The sequence below is a fragment of the Hipposideros armiger genome, unplaced genomic scaffold (assembly GCF_001890085.2).
Source record: "Hipposideros armiger isolate ML-2016 unplaced genomic scaffold, ASM189008v1 scaffold_51, whole genome shotgun sequence".
In the NCBI taxonomy this organism is placed as follows: domain Eukaryota; kingdom Metazoa; phylum Chordata; class Mammalia; order Chiroptera; family Hipposideridae; genus Hipposideros; species Hipposideros armiger.
In genome coordinates this window covers 2,401,801-2,427,773 of record NW_017731401.1, presented here as the reverse complement: position 1 = coordinate 2,427,773, position 25,973 = coordinate 2,401,801, and the positions used below count along the sequence as shown (strand labels likewise).

At 41.2% G+C, this 25,973-nt stretch overlaps 1 protein-coding gene across 10 annotated transcripts in view; it reads left to right on the top strand.

Moving 5' to 3' along the window:
• Positions 1-25,973, top strand: part of GRIP1 (glutamate receptor interacting protein 1) — a 397,622-nt gene that overhangs the window by 235,635 nt on the left and 136,014 nt on the right. For all 10 annotated transcript variants that reach the window (XM_019640580.1, XM_019640581.1, XM_019640579.1 and 7 more), the window contains exons 3-4: positions 18,920-19,055; positions 21,780-21,925. In XM_019640580.1, the coding sequence (XP_019496125.1) occupies positions 18,920-19,055; positions 21,780-21,925 (282 nt within the window). The remainder of the gene's footprint in view (positions 1-18,919; positions 19,056-21,779; positions 21,926-25,973) is intronic.

Sequence of the window (25,973 nt, the reverse complement as noted above, 5' to 3'; positions counted from 1 at the left end):
ATCCCACCACCTGTTGGCAGCTCAGAGGCAGCTCAACTCAGGAGCAGCTCACTGGCTCATGTGGGAATCGAACCAGCGACCCTGCTGCTCAGAGCTCGCACTCTTGAGCAAGCTCTTAACAAACTGAACCACTCGGTGGGCCCAGCAAATGATTTTTAAGCAATAATTCTTGCAGCGTGCAATTTAGGAAGAAACTATTTAAGTGAATTACTGCTGTGCCTTGATGTTCCCCAAACTCCCTGCATTACAGGAGTGGTGGCATTTGGCAGTCACTCCACCAGTAATCAGATGGAGTGACTCTGACAATGGCCCGCACAGCCTCTTGGGGTCTAAAGTGCATTGTACAAGGAGGCTCAAGGATATGAGCACAAAAGCTACAATGAGAAACTCTTTCCCCTCTACTACTCAGCACTGAAGAAAAATTGATTTTCTACTCTCAGGGTGAGGGAGACCTTCAGTCCAGGGTTTTTAAATTAAGTGACCTTAGAAAATTAGGCTGGGTGAAAGTTGTACTGATTGATTGGTATTGGGGAAAATAAAGAACCATCTTACAGAGTTTTCTGCAGAGTACAGCCATTGAGCCCATTAATAATTCTTTCTTATTCATCAGGCTTACATGACTTAAAACTGCTCCCCATATTTTAGTCACTCACATGTCATCTTTATAATGTTTGTTATAGATCTGTGTTCTACCTGTACTATAATAATATGATTTTAAATAAACTTAAACTGATTTGCTTTTTTACTTAACTTTATCCTAAGCTTTATTATTTGGGATTTGATATGCTAAGTATATTTTTCTAATATAAATTTTTAGAATTTCTAGCTCTGAAATTTAAAAAAAAAAAGTTTATGTGTTCCCCTCAAACATCCATCAATGTTTATGTACAGCATACTTTGGGAGACACTGGCTTGGAATGAGATTCTTCTCAGAAGAAATGACTTTGAGAACCACAATGCTATGTACTTTGTCAGTCTTTTGATAAGTAGTTGTTGATTTATAGTGCAAAAACGGGTCGTTTGACTGGGAGTGCAAGGCATTTGGGGCTTCTGCTATAAAGTGAAAAGAAGTACTAAAAGAAAAAGGGGACGCCGAACACTATTAACCCTAAGCCTAGGGAATAACAAGAATGTGATGATCACATGAATAACCTACCCTAGAAAGAGCGAGGAAGCTATAGATAATTATAAAAAATACTAGCTGCCACTCATTTCATGCTATGTTCCCAGAATTGGACTAATCATTTTGTTAGCTACAGTTTTGTTTCTTCCTCATAAGCTTTGTTCATTCCCCTTTGACAAAGTCAAGTTGAGAGCTACAGTAACCTGCCCAAGGTCACAGGGTTAAAAAGTATTAGAGCGTGGATACAGTGTAGACATCATCATGTTTGTGTGCTAATGTGGTTGATCTAATGAGTGGGAGAAATTGAGGCAGGAGAAAGAGGCGATAAAAACAAAAGCACAATCTTAGAACAGGCTTGACAGGGGCCATCCAGCATACAGTGGAGGTGGCAGCAGAAGAAGGTAGAGTCCAAGGGCACAACAGCAGGAGGATAGTAGATTTTCTGCTGAGAAGATAGCTGAGTCCCCTAACGATTGCTCTATTAGTGAAAGAAGAGGCGAGGTCTACACAGGGTAAGGAGGGGAAGGGGATGGTATGAAAGGAGGTGTCATCTCACAGGCTGGGAGAGTGGATTGTCCAAGAATTATCCTGCAGCCCTTTCGATCCCTAACTAAACAGAAACCCCCTTCTCTTTTACAAACCCTACCTCTGCAAATCAAAAAGGGATAAAATGAACTTAATGCACTTCATGCTGACGCCCCATGTCATCTCCATATGTCATAATCCATTTCCCCTGAGGACTCTCCTGCAACTTCTCCCAGAATGCTGTATGTCTTTAGTAAACTTTTTGGCAGTTTAGCTCATCCTGTTTCAAGTTGCTCTGCAGCTCTGTTCCTGGGTTCTAGACTTATCTCTACTTTAAGATTACAGTCCCTTAAATTCAAGAAGATATTTTTTATTAAAAATTCCCTCACAAAGTTTTGCCCAGCAGGATTCATAGCTGGGTGCAGTCCATATTTGTTGTATTAAAGACTCCCCTTCCCATCACCTACCACCTTAGGGTCTGATCACTATTATGCATCAAACCTTACAAAATAATGAGATGGAATGAAGGAATCTACTTGTAGTTCTTTTACTGCTCTTTCTCTGATAAACGCCTAAACCTACCACACAGTCTCGCATGCATGCACACACACCATTCCTTCTTTCGATATGGCAAACTCCACATCTAACTTCTTCTGCTTCAATATTTTTAGAGACAGGAAACGTACTATCTTACAAGGTAGCCCCCACTTTTTTACACATCTGCCTCTTAGGAAGTATTCCTCATGCCAATGGGCAGAAGTACCTCTACCTATTGGCTCTTGTAATTCTTCTGCACTTCCTCAAAGTCGCCTTTTCAGGTACTTCTATGCCCTTGTCATCTCTTCCCTGAGTCGTCATCTTCATGTCATCATTGTTTTTAACCTGATAAAGCATGTTCCTTGCTTCCACCTGACCTTCTGTGACATGTTTTCCTCACCCTAACGTCTCCCTGCAGCTTCTCAGGGCTCTGTAGCCTGCGGCAGCCAAAACTGAACCCTTCCACCAGCTGTGGTCTGAAGAGAACGGAGTACAGGAAAAACATTACCCTCCTGATCTGGATGTCCTACTCGATTAATGCAGACTAAGATTATATTTTTACATGAAATAATGATGTTTATTTATGTTGAATTTGTCATCAACTACAATTTATGGGTGTTGTTCTCATGAATTGCTCTTAAGAGTTAGGCTTCCTCCCTTGAGCAGCAGCACTCTGTACCGTGCTGGACAACCCCACGACCATTGTTCAGTTTTCTGCATGTTGGGTATCTATCATATAACAGTCTTGTTTATTCAAATGAGATAGTTAATTATCCCCATTATACAGAGGAAGAAATTAAGGCTCACAGAGGCTTAAGAAACTAGCCCAAGTTTATCCAGCAACAGAGCTCGGTTTGAGTTTAGAATTACCTTAATCTTTCAGCTGTGTACCCAACTCTCAAATGATTCAGCTCATATTTTCAACATGGTGCAAATAACTTCTAATCTTGGTCATCACATATATTTACTACATTTCTTAGCAGTGAATTAGCCATAGATTTATAGATAAGCAGCTAAGAGTTAAGAATTTTGGGCGTAGCAGTACCAAAGACAGAGCTCTGCACAACCCCACCAGAATATGGGACCCTCCCCTGTAACACTGATTTGCATCCTTAAGGAGACTCATAGACTTTCAGCTCCCAATGGGCTGTTCTACCCACAGGTTATCATGAGAGATGTCTCTAAACGCCCACTGAAATACTCAAGCATCATATTTATGTTATATTGTCTTTATATATAATGTTAGTTTGCATACCTTATTGTTCACTGGTATAATAATTCTTTCTAAATTTTGCCAGAACATGCCATCAATCCCAGAGACCTAGAATTTCCAGAGCCCCTCATTGTAGAAATTGAGATGCACACTCATTCCCAGCCTTTGGCATATTTTTCATCTTTATCTTTGTTTCACAATCACATCTGCACATTCTTTTAAGTCTCTGGGAGGCCATTTATCTAACTTTAGAAACTCACATATATTTTAAACAGCTAAGGCATTCTTTTAGTACCACTCCATACCTTTGGCATAAGTTTTCCCTTACTTTGGTCTTAAATTCTGTCCTTTCTAGGTTAAGATTATTCTGTTTAGGAGCCACCGGAGATGCATCGTTAGAATTGAGCAGCTCAGCATTGCACCATGCTAAAAGTAACTTCATACCAGCAGGTTTTTTTTCGCCCCCATGTTCTTCTTGTCCTGGCCTAGAGAACTTGGAAAAATTCTCCTAGTTGTCCCTAACACCTCCTGTTAGCTATAGTTCTTGCATGATAAAGTTGTCCATGTTCTAATAAAGCATATTCAGGAACTCTTCTTTCTAGGAGGCTAGGTGAAGGTGGTGGTAATTATGATGACAAGAACTCTTCTTCTGCTTTCCAGACACAAGGAATAAAGGGAAGAAAATATTAGGAGTTTGCAAAAAAATGAAATGGCAAATGTTAAAATGCCCATTATATCAAGGGTTATCAAGGACACAGGATAGAAACATACTGTTGGTAAAATATCCATTTTTGCAAGACACTTTGGTAGCATCAATCAAAATGTTGAAAATATATGCACGTGCCCCAACATTTCTGGGAATATATTTTACAGTAATCCTCATACTTGTGCATAAAGATGTAACCATAGTTGTCTATTTGTCAGATATGGTACTTTTTGAGACTCATTCCAATCTAATAATAAAAACAAATGCTTTGAAAAAAATATAAGTCGCCCCCCAGTGACCATCACTTGCTGTCTCTGAGGCCAACATTGACTTTGGATAAAGATGGTTGTGAGAATTGAAAGGGATCTCTCCCAACTCCAGAACCTCATTGTTAAAAAGTGGTAACTGAGAGTCCCTTAAATCAGCCATGAGTGGACAGGCAAGGTATGGTTGAACATGAAAATGGGCAGGACTGGGAATAAAATGTGCCAGCCTACCAGTATACACAGAGATGTTTCATTGAAACATTCATTACCTGTTAGTAAAATACCAGAAACAACCTAAGTTATCTATCAATGGAGGAATAGTCAAACAAATCAGGGTGTGGCCATTCTAAGAAAGATCACAAAACTGCAAAAAAGTGTGAGGTAGACCTACAGGCGATGTCATGAGAAGATCAAGACATGTTACGCTGAAAATATTATTATGTTTAATTTAACTTAGGTTAAATGTTAGTGTCTGAAGAGAGAATGAAAGGTTGGGCACAAGAACTGATGGCGGTTTCCTCTGAGATAAGAGGAGGAGTAGAGGGAGAGTGTGGAAGGGTGCCTCAGGCTTTGCTTTATATAGTACAGTATCATTCGAATTTTATACTAAAGTGTGTTTGTGTAATGCCTGGGTTATTTTTTTAAGTACTATAACAGCAAGAGGAATATTAGTGGATTGGCGCTACCTAGCAGAATTATATCTTAGTGGGTCTATGACCCAACCCTGCAGATGGAGAAGAAGAAAAGGAGACGTTTTTGCCAGCTGATACCACACAGAGCCAAAACCTTTCAAATATTTATACATGTGTCAAGAAGACCATTTGTAAGAAAGAACAACAAAAATGTGAGGATCTCACCATTCATGTAAGTAGGAGAAAACAGAAGATGTGAAACAAAAATGATAACTGGTTTTCAATGTTTTCAGTGCTATGGAAGAGGAGCTAGTGTGTTCTCCGTGATCTCAGGGGCATAAAAAGAACTTATATGTTACAGTCACCAACCAGCATCATTCTACTGGCTGAGCACAGCCTGCCCATGTGTTTGGCCAGCAAATACCTTGAGGTAGCACCTGTTGCATTTCACTCTATTTCATGCCCGCACCCTACAGATCAGATTACACAGAGCTTGCATCATTCATTTAATGTGTCTGATTAGCACCAGCATTTGGATTTTTGACCCATGCTATATAAGGCTATGTTATAGGGAGTGAGATTTGGAAGCAGCTTAAGGTAGAGCTCTCTAAGAAGTAGAGAAAGGGAGCAAGCCCTACTGGCTAGGAACACAGGCTCTGGAGTTAGCCTGTCTTGTTTGAATTCCAGCCCTGCCACCTACTGCTATGTGGACTAAGGCTGGTTGCTTAATTTCATGCTCCATGTATCAGTTTTCCCATTGTCTAAAATGAGAGAGTAATGAGGACTAAATGAATTAATGAATATAAAGCATCTACAGTTTTCTCTCCCTTGTTGATGGTTTTGCTTTCCACAGTTTCAACCATGGTTTGAAAGAATTAAATGGAAAATTCCAGAAATAAATAATTCATAAGTTTTAAATCGGGTGCCATTCTGAGTAGAGTGATGAAGTCTCAAAATGTCCAGCTTGGTCCAGCCTGGGACATGAATCATCTCTTTGTCCAGCGTAGCCACACTGTATACAGTTCCCACCTTTTAGTCACTTAGTAGTCATCTCAGTTATCAGATCAACTGTCTTGGATCGCCGTGCTTATATTCAAGTAACCTTCATTTTACTTAATAATGGCCGCAAAGTGCAAGAGTAGTGATGCTGGTAATCCAGGTATGCCAAAGAGAAGCTGTAAAGTGCTTCCTTTAAGTGAAAAGATGAGTACAATACAATAAGATATTTTGAGAGACAGAGATGCAGATAGAGAGAACATGACATTCACATAACTTTTATTATAGTATATTGTTATAATTGTTCTATTTTATTGTTAGTTAATGTTGTTAATCTCTTACTGTGCCTAATTTATGAATTGAACTTTATTGTAGGTATGTACACATAGGAAAAAGTATAGTATACCGGGGGTGCCAAAAAATGTATACAAGTGGACAATGGTCAGCGTTGCTCAAGCAGTAGTTCGCCGTAATCAGAAGTGTCTGGACACTGATGGTAACCACTTTCAGCACCTCTTGTAATTGCAGAAGTCAAAGATGACTTGTATTCATCTTTTGTTATCAGTATATATTGAGTATTACAATTTTAATAGAGTTGTCCTTTCTTAAATTGTGTATACATTTTTTTGGCACCGTCTGTATTTGGGGTTTGGCACTATTCACAGTTTCAGGCATCCACTGGGGGTCTTGGATCGCATCCCAGTGGCTAAGGGGGAACCACTGTATATTAGTTATCTATTGCTGTGTAACAACATTATGAAAACCTGGCAGCTTAAAAGCAATACACATTTATTACCTCATAGTTTCTGTGGGTCAGTAATCTAGGCATGTTTATCTGGTCCTCTTTTTAGGGTCTCACAAAGCTGCATTCTACGTGTCTACTTGGGCTGCAGTGTCATCTGACATTTGATTGGGGAAGGATCTGCTTTCATGCTCACTCAGGTTGTTGGCAGAATTCCATTTAGGACTTCAGTTTCTTGCTGGCTGTCCGCCAGAGGTGACCCTCAGCCCCAACATGGCTGCCTGCTTCCTCAGAGCCCACAATGACATTACAGTCTCCAGCAAGATAAGCACTGCAATCTTAAGTGTGTAATCCCGTGCACATAATCACACACATACTAGCACCTTTGTCATATGCTACTGGTGAGACACAAGTCACAGGTCACATCCATACTCAAGAAAAGGGGATAGTGATCAGGAGTTAGGGACCATGAAGGACCGCCCTAGATTCTGTCGGCCACAGCATACTAACTCAGGCCTAGTATAAATGAAGTGCTTACTAAGTGTGATGGTAGTTTATTAAAGCTGTCCACAGAAGGCATAGGTAACTTTCTGAGAGGATTGGTTTCTCACACTGGGGGTATTCAGACAGGAACTAAATGATGACTGCAGGAGGCACATAATAAAAACTAACTGGAGGTAGGTCTGGAACCAGATGACCTTTAAGATCATCTGTGTTTTCATTCAGGCCCCAGTCAAGGTGAACAAATGGTGCTCCCCCTTCAAAGTGTCCTCCAGCACCTTTCTGGGTTCATGGCTGCTTTTCTTCTTGCTTGCCATCTTTTTTATTTTTACCTGATTTCACCTCTATAAAAATGGGCACTAGTGCATCCTACATGAGTTTCTCTGAGAATTCCTGGAGTGACTTTGGTCCCTCTTACAACAGGAAGCTTTGGGGGTGGGGGTGAGGAGGAAGAAAAGAAATACATTTTACCTTGACCAAGATTTGCAGGAGCCCAGGCCTTGTTTTCAGCTTCTGTGTCTCTCCAAACCCTAATCAGGTTTGTATATCTAGACTGCACTCAATAAAGACTGTATATAACATTATTGAGTGTCTCCCAGAAGAAGGAAGAATGATGGATCGGACTTCTAGGCTCTCTCTAGATCTTGCTGCTGACAAGCATGGGTTTCTACCTGCCTGATTCATTATCCAGCTCAGTCATGTACCTCTGCTGCTTGGCTTGGTAAATATCAACTTTTTGTTGAGTAGCCCAGCCTTAGAAGAGGACAGATAAGGCAGTTAGTTCCATTGGTAGTACAGAACCCAGAAATGTGCTTTTCATGCCTGAGAAGTTATTGACAGAAGACATACATAGCCTTGCATGTTGATTTCATCAGTGCATAGATCAGCCTCATTTTGGGATTTAACCTCTGAAAAATGTGACCAAAAAAACATATGTGCCACACATGCCAACCCCCAAATATACCCTGAATTGTGCACGCACTAGCTCCTGGCCCTGTTGCACTGGGGAGGGAAGATGAGAATGGCTGAGACGCTCCAGCCATGCTAGTAACTAAATATCAGGAATATAATAACCGTGAAGCATCGCTGTTATTTCTTTAATTTAAGCAATTTCCCAGTAGAGTGTTGAGGTGTTAATTGCTTCTGCACTTCTTTAGTTGACAGATATGTCCCTTTTTCACCTGGGCAAGAGAAGCAATTATTGTAATGCTCTCATGGGCTTGGTGAGATATTCTTTAATGGATTTTAAAGGCATTGGTAGGGCATTGTGCTTTTAAAAAGAAATTGTCCTCTGCTCTGTTCATGCTTGATAACCAGGGTGGATATTGTATTCAAACCACATGATGAATGTGTTAGAGGGAAATATGCAATAGGAAAAAAAAGTAATATTTTTTTTAGGAACTATATATCCAGGTTTCAAATATGACAAAATATGTTACTGGGTGTGCATATACTTCTGGGTTGAACAAAGATTAAGCAACAACAGCAGCAAAAAGTAAGCCTTTACTTTAGATATTCAAAAGGACATATTTCTCATGAATTCCAACACAAAGATGTTATTTTCTAGAAGGGGTGTGGCCTTCCGAATGAGGGTTTGGCAGGTCAATAACTCAGTACAAACTAGTAAATATTCTTTTACCCATTGTGTGAAAGCGACTTTCACAATCCACTTGAACCCTAACTTGTTTTAATGTTTCATACTTACATTCAAGAATTCAATGAAAAATAGTCTTAGAACTTTTTATTAGAATTTGGAAAAAAAATTTTTTGATAAGAGTCACTTTAGCAACTTCTCAAGCCAAGACAACCTATGTTAACCGAAGTTATGCCGTGGAAAGAAGATTGAGTTTAGAGTTCGAGCACCTGTTTTCAAGTTCTGGCAAAATGACTTGCCTGATACAGTGGGTCCTTAGGCAAGTCATCTAACCTTGAAAAGCTTCGGATTTTTCATGTTTAAGATCGTGGGTTTCTGTGAGAATCAAATGAGAAAATGCATGTGACTCTACTAGGCAGCTCATTTAGTGCTAACCACTTATAAAATGGCATTATCAAAGGAAGATCTAGGTTTGTGGCACCTGAAGCTTATACAATTTGAGGGGAGGCAGCCCTTTAAGAGTACAAAAAATATTTTTCTAATTTAAAAACCATGTGGCCATTTGAACACATTGCTAAGACCCCTCCCAAGGTTTTGAAAGAAGCCTGTGGCAGTGAAATTCCTGGAAATTGAAGAGTCTCCTTTGCGTTATTATTACACATTTACAGAATGCCAGAGCTGGGAATGGCCATGTCTGCTGTCTGAGAGATTCAAACCTGTTTTTTTGCAGCAGAAACTTCTTTGCAAACAAAATCTTACATGGAGGAATAAAAGAGAGAAAAGACAAGAGTAGTTGAAGGTGGGACAAGGGACTTGGGGCTATGCCCACGTGGCCCCCCCTTCCTTAGGCACCTTAAGAACTTCAGCTGAAAGTGGAATTTGAAGGAACATACTACATTTCATTTATTTGAAGATCCACTTTTCCCCCTATATTTTAACAACTGTGAAGCCAGGATGCATCTTGCAGCTGTTCTTGAAGATGCTGTGATTGTGATGTCATCATTCCTGCCTGTGCATGCCCTTACTTGGTTGTAATTCCTGGACAAATACAACTTCTTGATGCTTCAGACAATAAACCATTGAAGGACCACTGGAGGAAGAAACATTCATTGTCAGCTAAAATGTTCTGTTGATACTTTCCGGTAAGATCAAGGAAGCACAAGCTTCCAAACTTACTAATGGGTCTCAGCAGCTTGGAAGAAAGTTTAGGAGACAACAGAGCATTCTCTAAGAGAACTGCATCATCAGTGTTCTTGATGCCCAGAGGACAACATCATGTGACAAACACGGACATCAGTGACACTGGTTCAGAAAGTGAGTGTGAAGAAGATGTGAAAGTACCTTAACCTATTTATTTAACTTGTATTTTCCTCTTCATGTATGCAGAGTGAGTGATTTATAAGTAAAACATTTAAAAACTTAGGGATAAGGAAGCATTATGTTGTAATTTAATTGGCAACATTTCTTAGTGGTAAATAAAAGAACAGTGTGCCTTAGAAATGATGGCATCTTGAAGTCAGTGAAATATGGTACTTTTAACATCATTTAGTTCAATTGCCTTGTTTTTCAGTTCAGAGATTAATGCCCAGAGAGAATTGAGTGACTTGCCTGAGGCAATATGGCTGTGTTTTCCAGGACCTAATGAACAAGTTGCAAATTGTTTTCAAGCAATTGTTCCCTAGTTAGCCCCATACTAAAACCCTTACCCTTTGTTTCGCCAGTCATCACTAATCATATTTGCTATGATTTTAATTGCTTAAAATCTGTATTTCTTACTCGAATATAAATTACTTGAGAGCAAGAACTAAGTCTGTCTTGTTTATTCCAAGATATCAAGGTACCTACTGGCATTTAGCAAATAATCAATAGATATTCAATGTAAGGATAGATGGGTGGATAGGACTAACACTTCATACTCTGAGTGGAGGCTAAAGATAATTGGAGAAGGTGATATTATATATGGTAAGTAAGATACTAAATCAAGGGACTGACCAGAAAAGAAATAGTAATGACTCTGGTTTGTCTTCTAATTCCCTCACTGCCCACCCTAATGGGGAGCCTTTCCCTTGTGACAAGAATGTAGTTGTTTGTCATGTGGAGCAAAAGAAAAGAGCTGGACTGGAAGAGCAGCAGGGAGAGGAGGCTCCCCTCCTTTTGGGATGGAGGAAGCTGAAAGGCGAATGTGGGAACGATCCTTGATGTGGGCAGCACAGCCTCCTCCAGCTCTGAATTCCTGCAGGGTCTCAGTGAGGCTCTAATAAAACCGAAACTCACTGCAGCAGGCTGCCTGGCTTCTCCAGGGAGAGTCCACAGAGCTCCCCTGCTGCCTTGCCTCTTGGTTATCTGCAGTGACTGCACTATTAGTTTTCCATCTGTTCCTTTATTAGAAATGAATCAAGTCTCATAAAATAACAGAAAGTCAAATATGTGCCTCCGACATCTGTAATGAAATGAGGACAGATTTACGGATTTACTCTTACCCTAGGGACTTGGAGTCTGCCTGAGGCTGGCCTTATTCTTCAGCCTTTTTCTTAGTAGCATGTCATCTACACATTTATATGTCCATGGTTTAGCAATTACTCTGTGATCAGTCTGACAGTGTTTAGTATTCAGTTATATGAGGAGACCATTGCATGTACTTAAAAGTTCTGCTTACAAAACTGGTTTTCAAGTCTCAGTTCCCTAATCTACAAAATTGGAGTATTATCTCCTTCACAGGATTGTTTTGAAGGTTAAATTAGATCATGGATGTGAGAATATTTTTTAAAAGTATTAACTGCTTTAAATGATGGATAATCTTAAAAAGTATTAAGGATTTCTTTCTTTTTTTAAAAAAAAAAGATTTTATTGGGGAATTGGGGAAGGGGAACAGACAAGTTGCTGTCCTTTTGTTCTTTAGTCTAGTTGTGGAGGACGCCGCTTCACCGGCCCATGATGGTACTATCATTGCACTCTTCCCGGGTGAGGCAGTCACTTGCTCGCCATTGGACTGCCGCTCACGGCAGCTCATGCCCGCTGCCGGCCAGCCCCACTGCAGCCTACGCCATCGCCGGTGACTCACAGCAGCCCAGCTCCAGGTTGAGCTGTTGTTCACCATCTTAGCTGTAGAGGGTGCAGCATCACTGGCCCTCATGTGGGATCTGAACCGGGGCCCTGCTCCTCAGAGCTGGCGTCCCAAGCCAACCCCTAACCAATGCGCCACTTGGCCGGCCCCAGGGATTTCTTCATTTTAATTTCTCTATTCAGTCAGGTTGTCAAGCTCATGCTAGACTCGTGGGTACTTGTATCCATGGAGGGAGGAAGCCAAGAAAGTATAGCTCTTTACCCTGCTTATTTCAGTCTGATAGTTTGTTGAAGTTAATCCTCCCCAACTTTCCTCTTCAGGCAGAATGGGACCCGAAGCATTGTCCTTTCAGTTACCTTTGAAGAAGCAACAGCCCCTAAGTGGTGTTCAGCTCCGTAACTTGGGCACTAGCTAAGCCGCCTACCTAGCTCACTGATTATTAGCTTTTACAAGCTGCTGGTGCAGCATCTCCTGATATCCGTCTGTCTCAGGTCCTTCCTCACTTCCAGAGTGTCCCTTCCTCCTCACCCACCTGGACAAGATGTATCTCTCATCCCCTGCTCAGCTGGACTCCCAGACCAGACCATCTAATCCTAGCACTGTAGATCTGTGTTTTCATAGTTAAATAGTTATTCAGTACGAGATACTAGCCAAAGGGATATCAAAAAAGACATGCAAGAATAAAAGATCCCCTGCCCCAACAATATCTCATTAACTTGCTCAACGATTTACTATTGCACAGAGTCTGGCAATAGTAGATGCTCAAAAAATATTTTTGGACCAAACGAGTCCATTAAGTAGTAAGAATGCAGTCAATTTCTCCAGGAGAACATTGAGGATCAGACTATTTTCACAGTCAGCCGTGCCAATTGCTTAAGTTTAACTTGAAGAATTCAGTTTTCAACTATGTCAACAATTTTGAAAATATGAATACAACCACCTAGAAGTAAAAAAAAAAAAAAAATCACAATTTGCCCAAAGGAAAATTGCCTGGGGCTCTTGGCACAAGTCAATTACTGCATCTCCTGCCCAGTGCCTTTTGCTGGTCCTCTGGATTCTCAGCGATAAATGCCCACCACTCAGGCCACCCTGCTCAGGAAGAGGGGAAGTTTCACCGAGGTGAGTCACTTCCTATTTCTGACATCTTGAATATGGTTTCATTTCGATTATTACATGACTATGTAGGAACATGTGACTGATAGGCTTGGGCATTATTTGCTCTTTCACAAGCCCTGACAAGCGCACAGATTATAAAATGTCAGCCTAGCTGAGGATGTTCTTTGATTTTCACATTGCTCAAATCTGATCTGAATTCACATTTTCAGGGTTTCTATAATAGGGTATATGGTGAACTCCTGGGTGTCCATGAATTCCCTTGAAAATTGTATACAAAATTTTTCTAGGGAGAGGGCCTGTGGCTTTCCTTAGATTCTCAAAGAAGCCTATGGCTTAACCAGTGGTTAAATACTACTGCTAATTGTGTTGTCTTCTATTCGTAACAATCAAAATACAGTAGAAGATTGGCAATCTGCATACCTAGAATTCTCCAATATACAAATAATAATAATAATACCATGGCTAACATATATATTGAATGCTTACTACATGGCAAGTACTACAATAAGCTCCTTATAAGAATTTTATCACTCAAACTTCACAGTACCCTAAGGGCAGGTACTGTTATTATCCCTGTATTAGCGATAAGGAAACTAAGACCCAGAAAAATTAAATAACTTGTTAATAAGTTGTGACAGTGGTAGGCTTAATAGCAAATTTTGACAATTAAATCATCGACTTTTGGAGAAGTAGAAAACTGAAAGAATTCTAGTATTACTGAATTCTAAAAGCAGTGATTTCTTTTTTCTTGATGCTTTTGGACATATGATGTCTGTAGCAGTTATATCAACAGTTCACATTTCTGTTCTGTATTTTTAAATCCTGATTTATATGTGATATACTTATAGTGGCTTCCAATTCTTTTTATTTGGTACTGCATGTTTTATATTCTCTTTCTCTTGTGGTGCTCTAAGAAACATACAGATGTTAATCCAGCCCGCCCTCCCTCCCACCGTGTAAGCTAAACACTGATCATAACTTTGTTTCATGTAGCTTCTCGTGCAGGTAATATTTATGTGCTGTACATCCCTGCCACTAATCTAACTTATGCTCAAAATTCCCAGGGGATGAGAGAAATGCTGGTAGATCTCTCATGTCACTGCACGAAGGTGGAAAGTGCCAGAAGACCTTGTCTGGGTGGCAAGACCCGAGACTGAAAAACGCAGCCGTTCATCATGGAAACCCAACTTTGATCCCTGCAGCTTTGCTGAACCGGGGGATGTGAGAAGGAACTTGAAATGAGTATTGGAAAAAGCATCTGTTTATTTCCTAAGGGGGATAAACTTTCTAGTGGCGCCACTAAAAGCAATATACAGATAAAACTGTAGTGTGAGCAATAATTTTCTCTCCAAAAGTAATACCCGGATATCACTATAGTACTCTGGTGTAAGCCTCAATCCTCCTTACTAAGGCGATGGTGAAAAATCATCAACCCAGCAGGCTTAGGGAAATAACTTTGTCTGCTCCTGTTCAAATCCTGCTCCTTTATCATTTTTCTGCTGCGCCATTCAGCAATAATTCTGTTTGCCATGAGCCAATGTCATCGCCCAGTCCTAATTCCCTGTATTGGCACTGATTTGTTCATTTGTCAGCAGTTGTCAGGAAGCGTCAAACTAACGTACAAGCCACCATTCTAGGCGCTGCACATACAGGAGGGACTAGAGCACTATCACTAACATTTGCAGATTTGTGGCTTACTGTATAGAGTTTTTATCAATAGTTATCCCTGTTTCACTGCTTACGATATATATATTTTTTAAATCTATGTAGCTAAGAGGTTTAAGAAGCACTTGAAGAAGTAAAGAGCATCACCAGTGCTATTTTGCTGAACGTGCCTATGGTGTTTGCTTTTACAATTTCATTTTCTCTTTTTATGGTTCAGTTTTTATGGGGTGAAGTTCTTGCAGACTGCTCACGTTGTTTGGGGTGTGACAAAAACTATCGTACAACTAGGTTTTTCCCTGGTACTTAAATCTATTTTAGTTTCTCTCTATATGCATTATATCGTGTGACTGTGCCCTCCACAACACAAACTTCCACTCATTTTCCAGGTTCCCTTTCTTAATGACCGATGTCAATATCCCCCAATCAAACAAGGCGGAAAACTTCAGGTCCTCTCGTCCTTCCCAGGACTCCCTCCCCACACACTAATTTATCTCTAATTCAGGGCAATTCTTCCTCAATATATCTGGAGTCCACGTCATCCACATAGCTACTGGGGGATTTCAGCCTCTCATGAGTGGCCTACCTGTCCCCCCAAACCCACCCTACCCTTCTTGCCTTTGCATCTGTTGACACTGCACTTCTTAGCCTCCCTTGCTGTTAGGTGCAAGTTCTTGCCTTTGGGATGTGAGCAGGAGTAGGCCAGTGGTGGCTTTTAGGAGAGCTCTCTTTCCCCTCCCATCTGGTGAAGCAGGCAAGATAAAATCCTGGGGCAGAAGTCTCCACACTTCCTCAGTTCACAGAACCCTTAGTGTCTCAGCAATCTTTTCACAGCACCTCTAGGTCAAATGAAGTATCAGTAGTTCTATTTATTGATGTTCAAACAACATAATATATATTGCATCCTCACCACTTAGTAACCATTTGAAAAATAATACATACTCGTACACCTGACATAATACATGAGTTATGACAATTAAATTCATGAACTCATCCTAGAAAAGAAGGGCTACTTTATAACTTTCTAACTAAATGTGGTGATTAAGGAAAATGTCAAATCCAGAACCATCTATTCCTCGTCAGTTGGGCATCATCTGTTCCCTGTGCTGCTTGCTAAATCGGAGAGGCTACAATCTTTGCTACATGGTCCTCTTGATTCAGGGAGTGATCTTTGCAATTCAAATCACAAAGAAAGAAATTGTCGGTACCTATTGACTTGCCCAAGTTCCCTGTTTCACTGCCGAGCTTGTTTAGTAAGCCTTGATGTGTAAGTGAACTCAAGCAAAGAAATACATCTGTCTTCATTTCTCTTCACCATTCGATCATTATGCAAACATTAAACACCAGAAAAGACATAAAATGATTGATTAGTCTAGTGGAGAGGACAGGTTAGCTGAAAGCAAACTTCCAAAGCATGTTCCTCTCTCTCCAGACTGCTTCTCTTCTCCTACCCCCTTCAGAAATACCCATAAAACATTTTAGTCAACCCTTCAGGGACTAGAGATGCTTATTGGCAGTTAACAGTCTTGTGATTCAGCGCATTTTCTTGCAACAATATTCTTTCTTTACTCCTGAGTTTTGTCTAATTTAGATTCCTCCTCCAGTCCGTTCTGCGTAGCTAATCCTGATCGATAAGTACAGACAGATTAGACAGAAGACAAAAGTGTGACAGAGATGTTGCATTTGGAACAGCAAGCCTCCTGTGTACAGTGTTGCCAGGACTGGCTCCTCCATGGCCCCTTCTCCACAACCTACACTGTGGCAGGGTGGTCTGTGACTCTGTGACTAGGCTAGAAGCATCTCACACTTTTTCCATCTTTGGGTTTCATTGTCTGGCTCACAGTAGACACTCAATAAATGCTTAAATCAATGAACGCACAAATTACTCAGCTGGTGCATGAATATTTTGTCTTTCATGTTATTGAAACTAGCTCTTGGGGAAAGATTTGAAATATTTTTAAACAAGAGGGTAATTGACTATGACCCATTTAAAAAGTAGCCCAGATGGATTTATATTTTACCAGTGATCAAATTCACCTAAAGGATTTGAGCTTTTCTAGATTTTGGGGATTCAGCTAGAAAAAAGCCTGGAAAGGACCCGGGTTCCTTCTGAAGAAAACTGCATTGTCCACATCCCATAGGACAGCACCTATGTACTGGTACCCCATTTCATGCAGGAAGCATGTTCTCGAAAACCCAAGTAGGAACCAAGTTCTTATGAATTGAAACTTGCTTCCCTCTTGCCAGCGATTACTATTTCATATTGGCTTCTTTGTGTGTTTCTGATTGACCTTTAAGATGGGCCCTTAAAAAACTATACATCCAACTCTTCAAGTTAATATCTATAAACAAATGCTTAAATATACAGGATCACTCTGCATATTTAAAGAAAATGCAAAGAATTCTTTTGTTGGGCAAAATTGTTGAACACATTACATCTCTGTAATGGGAATAGTCATCATCTATTATGTAACTTTTATCACTTTACTTATTAACTTTCTTTTTAAAGTCGTTTATACCTAGTTTTCTGCTAAGCAGGACTTATAGGGGGGTTGTTTGTTAAGTCGATCTCTTCAAATAACAGTTGGTTCTATATATGTTTTCATGGGATATACAGGGGATTGTTTTCTTGTATTTTAAGAGGGCACAGGTGAGATGTGCACTTTGATGGACTTTTGTTACAAATGCTTCTGGTAAATGATATAAAAGACCCTGTGCTTTTATGGACATGCAACAATTTTGATTCCTGAATTTCCAGCATTATGTGGTCTCTAAATGTAATAAATGAAGCTCACATCGCTCACACTCATAGACTGTTCCTTAGCTTCTACTTTAAATGGCAACAATGACTCACGTATGCAATGTCATGAAACTGCCATGAGAAAGCAGGTGTGCCAGGGTCGCTAAGGTCATAGGACCTGGCAATCTTGAAAGCCCTGCCTGGAATGACATTCCGTACGTCACTGAGGAAATCAGTAACCTGTCCCCTACCCCCCCATACCCACATGCCTCCTTTCCCCTGGTACTCTGTTCTTCTTACTAGGCCAGATGAGAGATTATTTCCTTCCCCAGCATAATTTGGTTCTTTTCATTGACTAGCGGGATAGTATACCAGCAAAAGCAATTTAAAAATTTGTATGATAGGCATTCATATAGATTTTTGAAATGATTAACTCTGCTATATGTAATTACGGAAAGGGCAGAGGTGTGCAAATAACCTTTTTTAGGCTCTTGACTTTGAAGAAGAAAGTATTCTTGCATTTTTAAATAGTGTCATTGAAGTCCTAGAAGTTCATTACCTCTGAAATCCATAACCTGATTCAGAAGGAGCTGGAAAACTGTCCACTTTCCCCATCCCTACCCAGAAAGTGTATATGCAGAGGGGCAATAACATCACAGAGAACTTTAAAGCAGTGTTTATTATAATTAGCCTCAGAATCGTGAACGTTGACTCTACTCATTTTTATTTCTGAAAGGAAGGATATTCTTAAAGTTTTCTTACCTTCAGTTGTGCCTAAAATCAAAAGATTTGGGTTCCCTCTTGGTATATAGACATCATCCCCACAAGATCTGTGAAATTTTACATTTTTATGTGTAGAGAATGAGGAATTTACAGCAATTACCCAGGTTTCTGAGGACCAACCCTGCTTCACCATCTTGTGACACATTCTGTAAGAAGTGATGTGAGTTGTGAAGAAGCCATTGTACTCTGTGTTCTGAAAAACAAACAAACAAAAAATGTAGAGAGTCAATAATATTTTTCTCCAACCTTTGGGAAACTCTCTTCTCTTGTATCTGTTGTCCTTCATCAGCCAAAATGTAACATGAACTTGGAGTCTGCTGCTACACTGTATGCATTTGAATTATTATTTAAAATTCTGTTCTAGCCCCTTCTTTTACAACTCTCCATGGCTCCCTTTGGCGTTACAAGGAGAGAAAGTCACTTGAGAATGGCAGAAATCAAAGGGCAAATATTTTCATTTGTACTTTAAACCATGTCGGACTGTTTATTGTGAACCTGGAGTGAACTACCCCACTGGTACCCATTTTAATAACGTGTAATGGAATATCTGCATGTAATCTTTATGAGCTATTCTGCAAATTGCACTGAAAAGAGGCCACAGATCTTTTCTCATAAAAGAAAAAGCGGAAACAGTTCCCGGGGAGGAGTCCGTTCACCACACACCAAATATCTTGTGCTTCTAATCTCATTTAATAAGACCGATGCTTTTCTTTTGACAGAGGAATTCAAGGGCTCCACTGTCGTTGAATTGATGAAGAAGGAAGGCACTACCCTCGGACTGACGGTGTCAGGCGGAATCGATAAGGATGGCAAGCCACGAGTGTCCAATCTGCGGCAAGGAGGCATTGCTGCTAGGTAACTGCATCTCAGGGAAATGTCGAAAAAGGGACCTGGGGTGTGATTAATCTAAAATTAAAGCTCCATTAGAAAAGGTCACTAATAGATAAATGACAGCTGCCATCTGCTGGGCAGAAGCACAGTGGGGCATGTTTGAGAAGTGTGGCTTTTCTGCCCTGTGCCAAAGTCACCAAGGAGAGCATCTCAGGAGCACCCAGGCCCTCACAAGATTGTAATTTTAGAATGCTTGTATGGCTCTAGTCCCCAAATGTGCCCCTGAACAGACGGGCTGCAGTGGGAATGAGATACTTGGATCAGTGCAACAGATGACCCATATAACGCTGATGGGGGGGAGCTGCCGGAGAGGGGCCTGGCTAGCCTACGAAGAGTGGGAGGCACAGCTCCAAGTTTCTAAGTCACATTTTGCTTGTCCTGCATTGTCTTTACTTTTCTACTTGTGAGATTTTCCTTTTCATGAAGACAAAGAGATGGTTTCCAAAAGGACAGGAGGCTTCAATGAGGAGGCCTTGTTTTGTCCTTGTTGGGATGAACTGCCAATTGCACTAGTTATTGCCAATGGCAGGATGTGCTGGATGCTGGTCAGGGGTGGGCTGGCTTAATAGACACACTCAGAATTTACCTCAAATAGAGGAAATGGAATTGTCAGGCTTCATTAAAAGTGAGTTAGTGTACTTTCAATACTCGCGTCCAGATAATCACAAAGTAAGTTTGAGAGCTCTTGCCTTATAAAGTGTCATTTGAAATAGTGATGATCAACCTGTTTGTTCAGGTTAACCTACTTCATTGCTGCATGATCTCAGGTATAGTTTGTCAGACAGGCTGGTGTCAACACGAGCATCTTCATTTCCTTTCTTCCAACTTTAAGAAATGCATGGTGATGGAAGGAGAGCTGACCCTGGGTGGTGAACACACAATGTGATATATAGATGATGTATTACAGAATTGTACACCTGAAACCTATGTAACTTTACTAACCATTGTCACCCCAATAAACTTTAAAGAAGAAAAAGATTTTTTTTTCCACACCCACAGCCTTCCTTATTTTATAACAGATAAGGTCAATCCATGATACTTGGGCTTTTTATGTCTCCAGAGCTTCTTCACATGAAGCAAGCGTGAACAGAGAGGAATTTTCAGTTGTATTGGTGCTCTGATTACAAGCAGTGCTGTGCCAGTTATATTGAGTATTATCAATCACCAAATAGTTATTATTTAAAGCACAGCTATTATAATTAAAGATACGATGCCTGCCCTGGGGGGTGCAGGGCTTACAGTCTATTAGAGGAGATAGGGTATTAAAAACACGAAAAGTTTGGGAGCAATAACAGCACTGCATAATAGTAAAAAGTGACTACAGAAGCGTTGTCACAGAGCATTAGGAGATTATGGGTAATTTTCTCTAAACCTGGGGTGAGGTGAGAGTGGCAGCACGTGCTGCAGGTTGGAGCAGATTAGGAAGGTTCCCCGAAAGAGGAATGATTGGAACTGGACTTACATAAAATAAATGAATTGGGTATTTCTATTTGGGGAGAAAATATTATTGAAGGTCCTTATCAGTGACAAAAATTTTAAGTCCTACCATTGGCCTCGCTGCCTGCTCTCGGCTTAGAAGTAGAGTTTGACTAAAACCCCAAAGTGGCCGAGGTTCTATTATGGTGGTGAAGAGAGAAGAGAATATTACTGAAACCCAATACTTTCATTGTAATGTCTTCTTCACCAATACAAATACCCCTTTTTTTTAAGCAGTCCTGCTGTAAGCAATAAATAGCAACATGAGCTGACCCTCTCCTTAGCCCTCAACAAACTCCAGTGAAGATATTGAAAGGTGTGAAATAGCCAAAAGAGAGGCAGCAAAAATGAGAGAGCATGAGAAGAGAGAAAAAGTCCTGGTGTTTCCAAGATCTGGATAACCTACCCCCAGGGAACCAACCTTTTATGGGCAGAGCAACTAACTCTTTATTTTGTTTTATGGTGCTTTTTTTTTAAAGATTGTATTGGGGAGTTGGGGGAAGGGAACAGACAAGTTGCTGTCCTTTTGTTGTTCAGTCTAGTTGTGGAGGACGTCGTTTCACTGGCCCATGTTGGTATTATCATTGTGCTCTTCCCGGGTGAGGCAGATTGGTCGCCGGCCACTGGACAGCCACTCACAACGGCTCTTGGCAGCTCACACCGGCTGCTGGCCACTCACGCTGGCTGCTGGCCACACACGGTAGCTTATGGCAACCCACTGCAGCAGGGGCTGCAGCCTATGCCATGGCCGGCGACTCACGGCAGCCCAGCTCCAGGTCGAGCTGTTGTTCACCATCTTAGCTGTAGAGGGCAGTGTCACTGGTCCTCATGTGGGATCCAAACCAGGACCCTGATGCTCAGAGCTGGCGTCCCAAGCCAGCTCTTAACCAAGTCGCCACTCGGCCAGCCATTATGGTGCTTTTTAAAAATAAAAGAGGCAAAGGGTTAGGGAAAAATCAGGGTCAGAAGTAGACCCAGTGCAGGACTTCTAAGTGATAATAGGCAGCAGAGTAAAAGGGATCCACTGAGTCTCTCACCTACCCTTGGCTGTAACCCCACTTTTAGAGGCCAGCCATAGCCCAGGAGGCAGGGACTTCTGCTATGTCGACCTTTTGGGCTTGTATGCGTATTCACAATGGGAAAGTGAGACATATGGTCAGGTAGGCCTATGGAGAGGATGGGTCCACTGAAGCGACATGCCCTGTTTTGCAGAAGTGATCAACTGGATGTGGGTGACTACATCAAAGCAGTGAATGGGATCAACCTGGCCAAATTCCGCCATGATGAGATCATCAGTTTGCTGAAGAATGTTGGAGAAAGAGTGGTTCTTGAAGTCGAATATGAGCTGCCACCAGTCTGTAAGTAGTCACAACCCGAGGGCAGAAGAGCTGCGCCATGTTTTTGCCTCAGACAACTGGTGTTCAGGTTTTCTTTTCCCCTTTTGCCATTATTGTCTCATTACAGGAATGGCAGAGTGTAATTTGTGGACATCGAAAAATTATTTGAATTGATAAACTTATAACCTGCTCAGGAAGAATGAAAAAGAGCATAGGTAACAGTGGAACTGTATAGAATTCGTGTCCCATTAAGGTGACCTGTGAACATCGTGTTTACCATTTAAGCTGTTTTAATTAACAGGCTACATCTTTATACGTTCTGTGCATTAAGTTCCATCTAGGCTTTGTACTTAGTGACGAGGTTTAAGAAAAGCATGGTTAATGTGTTTTATAGTGATTCTTATATAGTTATATTAATTTCTGTAGCAAAAAAAGAATGTGTTATTATCAAGTAGTGATAATAATAATAATCATAATAATAATATAACTAGAGCAGCCAACACATTTTGAGAGCTTGCTAAATGTCTGAGATTATAAGGAGCCTGACTTGCATTAATACACTTAATTCTCACCACAAGGACACTCAGCATAGCACAGCTGAACTTTGGTATCCACAGTCAGGTTCAAATCTCAGCTCTACCTTTTACTGGCTACATGGCTTTGAGAAAGTTACTGAAGCTTCCTGAGTCTCAGTTTCCACATCTGGAAAATAGGCATAATATCAGTTCTTACTCATAGATCTGCTGTGGGGATTAAATGAGATAGGATTTATAAAGCTCTTAGAACAATGCTTGACACTATAAAAGATTTCAATAAATAACAAATACACAAATCAATCAACACTACAAGATGGACATTATTATCAATATTATTCTCATTCTATGGAGGCTTTAAGTATCTTTCCCACTTTCGTGGGCAGCCAAGTCAGTATCTGAACCCAGGCCCCCGACTCCAGAGCCCACATGCTTCTTCATTGTAAGGTGCGTGATAGGTGATGCTACCATCCTGCATTTAAGCTGTGCTGTTCTAGAACCACCTCTTTTATTATTAATCTGTTAACATGGATCCTACCCCAAGGAAGCTCTTTGCTCTTCTGTACTGGTGAGAACTCAGCCTGAATATTAATAATCAAATAATTTATCTGTTCAGCAATGACTTATTGAGCATCTCCTATGTCCTAGTCACCACTGTGTACATCAGTGGAGTTTACATTCTAACAGGGGAAGACAGATCACAACATAAAACCACAGTAAATAAGTAAATTATATAGTATGAATGCTATGGGTAAAAGAAAGAGCAAGGAGAGGGGCTGGGAGTACTGGCATGGGACTGCAGTTTTTTTGTTTGTTTGTTTGTTTGTTTGTTTGTTTTTAAGATTTTTTTTTTAATCGGGGAATTGGGGGGATGGGAACTGCCTGGGGAATTGGGGGAAGGGGAACAGACAAGTTGCTGTCATTTTGTTCTTCAGTCTAGTTGTGGAGGACGTTGCTTCACTGGCCCAAGTTGGCACCATCATTGCGCTCTTCCTGGGCGAGGCAGATCAGTCGCCGGCTTCTGGACGGCCGCTCACTGCGGCTGCTGGCTACATACAGTAGCCCATGGCCACCCACTGCCACAGGGGCTGCAGCCTATGACTCACGCAGCCCAGCTCCAGGTTGAGCTGTTGTTCAGCATCTTAGCTGTGGAGGGCAGTGTCACTGGCCCTCATATGTGGGATCTGAACCGGGGTCCTCTGGCGTCCCAAGCCAGTTCTTAACCATCGCGCCACTCGGCCGGCCCTGCAGTTTTAAATAGAGTGGTTAGGAACAGCTTTACTGAGAAAGTGACATTAGCCAATGACTTGAAGGAGGTGAGGAAGTTGGCTGTCTGGGTTTCTGGGGGAAGAAAATTGCAGAAAGATGGAGCAGCCAGTGCTAAGATCAAAAGGCAGGCCTCTATCTGGGGTTGTTCTGGAAACGTTAAGGAGGGCATTGTGACTGGAGCTGAGTGAGCATGAAGAGAAGTAGGAGAGGAGGTCAGACATGTGAAGGACGAAGTGCTTTTGTAGGCCATTGGAAGGACATTTAATTTTGCTCTGAATGATACAGGAAGGCATTATATGGTTCGGGGCCAAAGAGTGACATGATCTGATTTATATTTTCAATATATAAATTGGCTACTGTGTTAGAATAGACTGCAGTGGCCAGGGTAGAAGCTGGGAGACCAGTTGGGGGCTACCGTCGTGATCCTGGTAAGAGGCGATGGTGGAGATGGTGAAAAGCAATCACATTCTCAATCTATTTGGAGCCAACAGGATTTCCTGACAGATTTGATGTGGGTTGTGCAGAAATAGAGGAGTCCAGGGCCATCCGAGGTGTTGAGCCTGGGCAGCTGGAGAGATGGAGTTGCCATGAATGGGGGTGGGGAGGCACGTGGGCAGGACTGACCTGTGAGGGGAAGATCAGAAGTTCACTGTTTGAAATGCAACCATTAAGGTGCCTATTTGACATGCAAAGAGGAACTGTCAAGAGCTAGAGATCTGGCTTGGAGTTTGGGAGAAAGACCTGGACTGGAAAAATAAATCTAAGAGAAATTAGAATGTAGATGGTGTTTGAAGCTTTGGGAGCAGATGACAGCACCGAGGAGTGAGCATGCATAACCAATCATGAGTTCTTATTCGTAACATAAAACCTAAGACCGAAAAATCTAATGCTGATTTTATAACAAAATCAATTGAAGTCTGTGTTCAAAAACCTTGTTACAACGTTTTTCATTTTCAGCAAGGGTAGGCAGTAAAATCGAGTGTTAAGAGCGTGGATGTGTCACTAGTTAAATGTCGGTTTTGCCCCTTTCTAGCTTTGTGACCTTAGACACGTTATTAAATTCTCTGAGTCTTAGGTTTCTCATCTGTAAAGTGGCTATCATATAGTAGATGTAGAATTTTTGTAAGAATTCAAGGTTATAATCACGTAAAGCATTTAGGTCGTTATCACGTACTCGGTAAGGCATTGTACATGTTGGTCATTATTGCCATTTTTCTTATTCTTATTACCCTGAAAGTATTATGTTTTCTTGAACTTTAAAAGAGTCTGTTTGCTTTGAAATCATCACCTCAAACCATTGCCAAGGAGGTAAGAGAAGTCAGGTATCTAGAGTTAATGCTCTTTGATTAAGCATTTTTACTCCATTGGGGATATAAATATCAATGAAACACAGCCTCTTCCTTAAAGGAACTCTTAGTATAGCTTTCCAGAGGTGAAGACAAGAGAGGAGATTCGCCAAGTGATGGGTGATCCAGAGCTGGGGGTTTCTGGGGAGACTTGGAGGGGGTTACCCAGATCCAGGAGGAAGGGGAATTTTCAGGCAGAGTGGACAGCAGCAAGAAGGAAGGAGCACAGGTGGAACTACAAACGGACTGAGTTGCCGGAGCCCACAGTGTAAAACAGAGAGGCTGGGAGAGCGATGAGGCAAACAAGGTAAACCGGAAGGAGAGGAGGGCAGCCTTGTAAGCCGAATGGGTGGAGGTTGAATGGCATCAAGTGGGCAATAAAGAGCCTTTAAAAGGCTTTGACAGCCAAGGAACAGCATCCCCAGATCTGCATTTTTGGACTTACAGTTTTAAGAAGCCACGTGGAGACTAGACCAGAAGCTATAAGCCTGAAGGCTGTGACGGTTTTCCAAAAGAAAGATGATCTCCTGAATAAATACATTGGTAGGGTTAAAGGGGGCAGGGTGGATATCAGATATATTCAGGGGTGAAAACCTATCATGACTTGGTGATTAGACCAGCTTTTCCTTCTTTGTGCAATAAATCTGTTGGGAAAAGGGAAAAAAAATTTTTCTAAACACAAAAGTATGAATTTTATAGTAGATATCAGATAGGAGAGGTCTATTCTCTAAGGACTATCCCTGTCTTTTTCTATTATGTTTGGATAAGTTAATAAGAGCTCTGTGCTCAGGGACGTTGAAGGGATTAATAAGCCTCCCCTTCACCAAGCTCACACAGCCAGAGTAGGAAGAAACCGCCAGCAGTGAGGCCGTGGGAGGGGAGCTTGCTGCTGAAGACATGCCGCCCAAGGCTGACTGGTGA